Source organism: Chiloscyllium plagiosum, chromosome 28, assembly GCF_004010195.1.
Source record: "Chiloscyllium plagiosum isolate BGI_BamShark_2017 chromosome 28, ASM401019v2, whole genome shotgun sequence".
NCBI lineage: Eukaryota > Metazoa > Chordata > Chondrichthyes > Orectolobiformes > Hemiscylliidae > Chiloscyllium > Chiloscyllium plagiosum.
The window spans coordinates 25057661-25064324 of NC_057737.1; the positions used below are offsets into that span (position 1 = coordinate 25057661).

General features: G+C 39.6%; 1 protein-coding gene across 2 annotated transcripts in view; it reads left to right on the top strand.

The window, feature by feature from the left end:
- appbp2 (amyloid beta precursor protein (cytoplasmic tail) binding protein 2) overlaps positions 1–5776 on the top strand; it is an 86357-nt gene extending 80581 nt beyond the window's left edge. For both annotated transcript variants that reach the window (XM_043718527.1, XM_043718528.1), the window contains one exon: positions 4226–5776. In XM_043718527.1, the coding sequence (XP_043574462.1) occupies positions 4226–4381 (156 nt within the window). In that variant the 3' untranslated portion in view covers positions 4382–5776. The remainder of the gene's footprint in view (positions 1–4225) is intronic.
- Positions 5777–6664: the final 888 nt, after the last annotated feature.

The window sequence follows — 6664 nt, forward strand, 5'->3', positions numbered from 1 at the left end:
AACCCTGCTCCCTGGCTATCAATTTCATCCTTCTCCCTGTTAACTATATGGCTGAGCAAAGCTTTTCCTGGGAGGTGATTTAACTAACTCCAGGATTTGTTTCTGATTATATTTGTTCTTTTACGAAGACCACCTCCTCCAGATCCATGATTGCAATCGATTCCACACCAGCCTCAGCTTATTTTTCTTTTAATTTGTTCGTGGGATGTGAGTGTCTCTCACAAAGGTAGCATTAATTATCCATTCATCATTGCCCTTGAACTGAATGGCTTGCTTGGCCATTTCGGAGTGTAGTCATCCACCTGTTGAGTGTATGGAATCACAAGTAGGCCAAACTGGGTTATAATAGCAGATTTCCTTCCTTAAAGAACATTAGTGAACCAGGTGGATTTTTACAACAATAGTGTTAAATGGTTGCCAGTAGGCTAGTTTGTAATTCGATTGTTTTTAAAAAAAATCTGATTTTACATTCCACCATCGCCCATGGTGGGATTTGAACCCACGTCCTCAGAACATTCAAGTCTGGGATTCTGGATTGCTGGACCATGGATATTACTACAAAACCAGTTTCTAGTGCAGAAACCCTCAACCATTTCTTGATTACCTTCTAGACTTGATCTTTCCAATGCTTTCCTGGCTTGGCTGCCATCTTCTAATGTCTGTACCATTTAACTGGCACCAAATACAGTTGATCTAACATTCCTAGGCTGGTCAACCTATACTAGCTCCAGCAATGTATTACTACTTTAAATTCCCTTCCTTATTTTCAATTCTACCATGGTCTGACCCTTTCCTAACTCTGTTCGCTTCCTCTAGCTATGTAATTCCCTAAAATATATGCACTCCCTCACTTCTGGGCACCTTTGACAGCAGCCGAGTTCCTAAATCTTTTCACTTTTTTCCCCTCATTTTAGATGATTTGAACATGATTAGCTCAGCCAGCATTTATTGTCCACATGGAAGACTGATAATCTGTTTCTTTGAGTCACAAAGTTTATGTCATGTTGGTAAACAGGGATGCCTATTTGCAGGGAGTTCTAGGATTTTGACACAGCAGCAGTAAAGGAGTGGTGATACACTTCAAGTCAGGTGTGTAGCTTGGAGGGACTTTTGCAGGTAGCACTTTTCTCATGCATTTACTTCCCTCCTTCGAGGTTGTAGAACTTGCAGGTTGAGAAGTTACTATCTGAGGAGGTTTGGTAAGTTGCTGCAGAACATAGGAATGTAGGAACAGAAGTAGGCCATTCGTCCCCTTAATGGTATCATGGCTGATCTGAAGCCAATATCCCTTAATATCTTTACTTAAAAACACTTATTAATTTTAAATATAACATAAATAGCTGATCATGCATCCACTGCCATTGTGGAGGAGAGTTCCAAATAGCTATCGCCCTTTATGTGTAGAAGTGCTTTCTAATATCTCTCCTGAATGGTCTGGCCCTGATTCTCAAACTGTGCTTTCTAGTTTTTGAATCCCTAACTAGTGGAAATAGTTTATCTGCATCTTGTAGTTGGCCTACGCTGTCACTAAGCATCAGTAATGGAGGGTGAATGCTGAAGCTACTAAATGGATGCCAGTCAAGTGGGATGCCTTGTCCTGGTTATGCCAAACATTTGAATCATGTTAAGAGTTCTCCTTATACATGTCAGACTGGATGTCTGTGTTTCAAACTACGTTTTCTCCCCCCACACTTGTACTATTGAGCACCTTTTATAGTAACTAGCTTTGCAAACTTCATCAAATATTTAATTTGTCTTTTGTTCCTTTGTGTATTATTGTAGGGTTATTGATGTAGATAGGAGAAAGTGAGGTCTGCAGATGCTGGAGATCAGAGATGGAAATGTGTTGCTGCAAAAGCGCAGCAGGTCAGGCAGCATCTAGGGAACAGGAGAATCGACGTTTCGGGCATTAGCCCTTCTTCAGGAATGAGGAAAGTTGGTCCAGCAGGCTAAGATAAAAGATAGAGACTGAAACCTTTGTAGAGGGAGAAAGAGAGCTTCTTCAAGGAAGGCATCCTTGTAAGAGGCTGAAACCTTTGTAGAGGGAGAAAGAGAGCTTCTTCAAGGAACTCTCACTGCACACCCCAGGTCATCTCCTCTGCCACCTATCACATTTCCGACGCCCCTCCCCCAAGTCCCTCCTCCCTATCTTTTATCTTAGCCTGCTGGACCAACTTTCCTCATTCCTGAAGAAGGGCTAATGCCCGAAACGTCGATTCTCCTGTTCCCTAGATGCTGCCTGACCTGCTGCGCTTTTCCAGCAACACATTTCCATCTATTGATGTAGATAGAAAATTAAATGTGATTCAGGTTAATTGACTTTTTCATGATTTTGGGTTTGAAAAATTTTTTTTTTTATACAAAAATGTTTCAATTCTTCTGTCCAACTGTGCCTTTCTTTCCATGGCTCTGGAGCATGTTGTAGTTACATACGCAATTTTGAATGAGTAACCATCTGCAAATACAATTTTGCAAATAGACGTGTGTGTGCGCGCGCACGTGAGGGAAAGAGAAAGCGTGCGTGTGTGTGTGCGCATGTACGCACATGAGAGTGTGAAGTTCAGAGTGTGTGTGCATGCACGTGAGAGTGTGTGAAGTTCAGTGAGTATGAAAGGGTGTGTGTGTGTGTGTGTGTGCTTGAGAGGGAGTCTGTGGAGTAAGGGTGGGTGTATGGGAGTGTATAGTGTAGTGGGATCACCTGTAGTGTGACCTGGAATCTTGAGTTCATGTCACGCTACAGGTGACCCACTACACTATACACTCACCTACTCATGCAGACCCTCTCTCAGACATGCACACCTCCCACACTCTCTCACCGGCTTATATTCTGTCACACTCACGCACACTCTACCAAGCATGTGCACATGGAACTTCACACACACTCTCTCTCGTGCACTCTCATTCACCCATACATGCACATGTGCGCATGCACAAACTCTCTCACTCACTCACACATACACACACACAAGTCTATGGGGTGAATTTACATTTGCAGAATTGTATTTGCAGATACTTTCAGCACAGTCTGCAGACAGTCAATCCATATGACATTTTATGAATTCCTACTTTGGAAATAGATTAGATTAGATTACTTACGGTGTGGAAACAGGCCCTTCGGCCCAACAAGTCCACACCGACCCGCCAAAGCGCAACCTACCCACCCCCCTACATTTACCCCTTTACCTAACACTACGGGAAATTTAGTATGGCCAATTCACCTGACCTGCACATCTTTGGACTGTGGGAGGAAACCGGAGCACCTGGAGGAAACCCACGCAGACACGGGGAGAATGTGCAAACTCCACACAGTTAGTCGCCTGAGTCGGGAATTGAACCCGGGTCTCTGGCGCTGTGAGGCAGCAGTGCTAACCACTGTACCACCGTGCCACCCACTAGAATCAGGCTAACTCAAGATTGGGGTACAGTCTCTAACATCACACTGTTAATACATTGTCTGAGCTGTCACATTTTTAAAATAAAACTTTAACATTTATCTCAAGAATGGGACTTGATATGTAAATCCTAGAACTTCTTTTAATGAACTGAAACTTGAAATCCATTCTAAAAGATTAAAGACTTAACAGCAATCTAGGTTTGTTCAATATATCATTTTAATTTCATGACACTGATCTTTTGTTATAAATTGTCTTCTGATCCTGCCCCACTAGTTACCTGAAGGAGCAGCACTCTGAAAGCTAGTACTTTCAAATAAACTTGGACTAAACCTGGTGTTGAGTTTTAACTTTCTGAAGCTTAACAGTGGCAATATGGACGCCATTCTGGTTAGTCCCTGATTTCCTTCCATGCTGCACAAAACTAACTCCTTAGTATTCCATTCCCAGTGTATCACATTCAAACTTCTCTGTCATCTTCAGATCTCATTTCCTCTTCCAACTTTACTCCTACAGACAAGGAATGAGGAAATGGAAATAAAGCACTCAGACATTTTCTCATGCTCTAGTATTATTTCTGGAAATCCTCTGCCTCACGTTTCCTCTCCCCACTGTATCTGAGGTTCCTCATAAATTCAACTAAACAGTTAACCACCTCTCTTAATATTGTCCCTCCACATTTTGTATCCAGTATTAAGCTATGGTCTAAAAATCTTGTGAAGAAAGGCAGATTAAGTATAATTTTTGATGTCTCATGTGGTTGTTAAAGTTAAAATAATTGGTCTTGTTCATTCTGGAAATATTCAAGTTCTGTATAATGTGCTTACTTGCAGGAAAGAAGCTATTTGGAGAAGGTTACAGTGGACTGGAATATGATTACAGAGGTCTCATCAAACTGTACAACTCTATTGGCAATTTTGAGAAAGTATTTGAATATCATAATATTCTGTCTAACTGGAACCGCCTGCGGGATCGACAGTTTGCCATAAGCGATGCCCTGGAGGATGTAAATGGCAGCACGCAATCCACAGAAGAAGTGGTCAGATCGTTCCTGTTAGCTCAGCCTACAATTGGACAGGGTTGCTGAGGATCAAAACAGGATTAAATTGTCACGTACAGTCTTTATTCCCTGGACTGCAAGGGAGAAGCATACTGTGAAACAATCCAGTAACTACACGTAATACCATTAGGGTAATTACTTTCATTTAGGTGTTAAACTCAGAGGTAAAGGTAATGGAAAAAAAAATTCATGTAATAGATACAAGACTAGGAAAAAACTGACCAGAAACAGTCGCCATGGCATGTCATTGTCTAGTAAAGTTTGCAAATGCTGATGACAGGAGGATTGGTCTCGGCACCTGAATGCCATAAATATTGGATAAAGTGAAGTTATTTTGCAGCTGCAGCCTTTTATTTTTAATTATATTTTCAGCCATTTTGCTGCTGACCACATAACTTTTGACGAGTAATCCAACCATTTCTTAATGCATAATCAGATTGTTCCAGGATGGGCAATTTTAAACCAGCCTTGCTAACTATTGACTCAATTTATTTGGCATCTTGGAAGTTATAGCAGTTCCTTGTGAAGTATGCTAAACTGGTGCCATCGCACTGCTTGCCTCCACAGCATCGCAGTTAGTCCTAATTATTTTGCTGTGTCACCAATTGCAAAATGACATCCTTAAGGGCACTGTGATAGGTTTGCTGTACATTACAGTATGTCATTATATTCCTAGGTATCTATAGCATGAGTGGCCTTAGTGAGTTGTTGAAGTGCACATTTTTTAAAATTGAAATATTAAAGGAGATATCTAGAAGTTGGTTTGTGGTGCACAGTTAAGTGTTGGATCACTAACTGATGTTTTTAGGTACCATTTGTCATCTTTTTTTTAAAATTCAACTTCTATTCCTCTTTGGGAATAATATTGCCATGTTCTGCATTAAGTGAATAATAAAGTTTTGATAACATTGAGGATCTGGTAAAGAAAAAGGTCAACGGTGTTCATTTTATTGCACATTTAATTAAACAGTACTATTTTTGTACTTTACTGAATTGCTTTGACAGCAATGGCTTAACACTATTACCATATTCAGCCTCTGCTGTTCGAAAGCAAAATGACAAGCAGACACTCAAAGATACTTGAGCAGAAATCCATGTAATAGTGCCATGCTGAATTTATACAATGACATTACAATTTTGTTTAATTTTAATTCCATTTATTTGTGTACAGAAACTTTTAGTGTAATGACACAGGCTGCAGCGCCCAACATTATGTGCAACCATCAGACCATTATTGCTTATGTTTGTAACAAACATTGTGATATTCTGTAAGTGTACTACTATAAAACATTATTGATCTGCTAAATATAGTGTTCATGCACAATCTGTCTTTGCTTCTGAGTTAATTGTTGAAATGATGTAAATTTACATTTATAAATTAGGTGCCTTTCCAATGGACGCTTTACTATGTTCAACTTGTGCTGGGGTATAACTAGTGAAAGGTAAGCTTTACCTGCATTTTGCCAAGGAAACTGTTTTAAATGCAAAATATTCACATTTATTGATTTAAAGTGTCAATCTAAAGGTGCTTTGGCAGCAAATGGGAAAGCAAAGTATATGAACAAAACTGTCCATTATCAGATTTCTTTTTCTCCAAAACCTCTGCTGCTATACATATACTGGCATGAAATCACCACTACTTTTAGGTGTTACAGCTGCATTGAGTAGGAAACAACCTAAAAACAGTTATTCTGTGTCAACACTGCACTTGAAAGCTTTGCCAGAGTAACAAATTTAGAAATGGCAAAAGACAAAAGTATGAAACTACGGGGACTGTTGATTAGCAGCAAATGCAAAACACTTGCATCTGATGATCCAGATTTGTTTTAATGTGCAACAGCTAGTTTTTCACTTGCTAATACCTTGGTACACTCTACAGATTATTGAATCATTTGAAAATTAACAAAATTAATTTTCTTGAACAACTGGAGTAGTACTAGAGGTTTTATGTGAAGTTTGATTTATGTGAAAATCAATCATCTTTCTCCAAAAATGCAGTAAACATTGAGCTATGTAGGATATCTGACAATTCCAAAAATGGCCTGAAATGTTTTCTTGCTGCACATTCCATTAGTAAGCCCAAATATTTGCAATCTTTGTTAACCAATTTCTTATACTTGCAAATTCTCACTGAGAAAAGGCAGTACCGTAACAACTGCACCCTTACATAACAGTATTTTAAAAGAAAGATTGTTTTGATGTAAAATTAAAG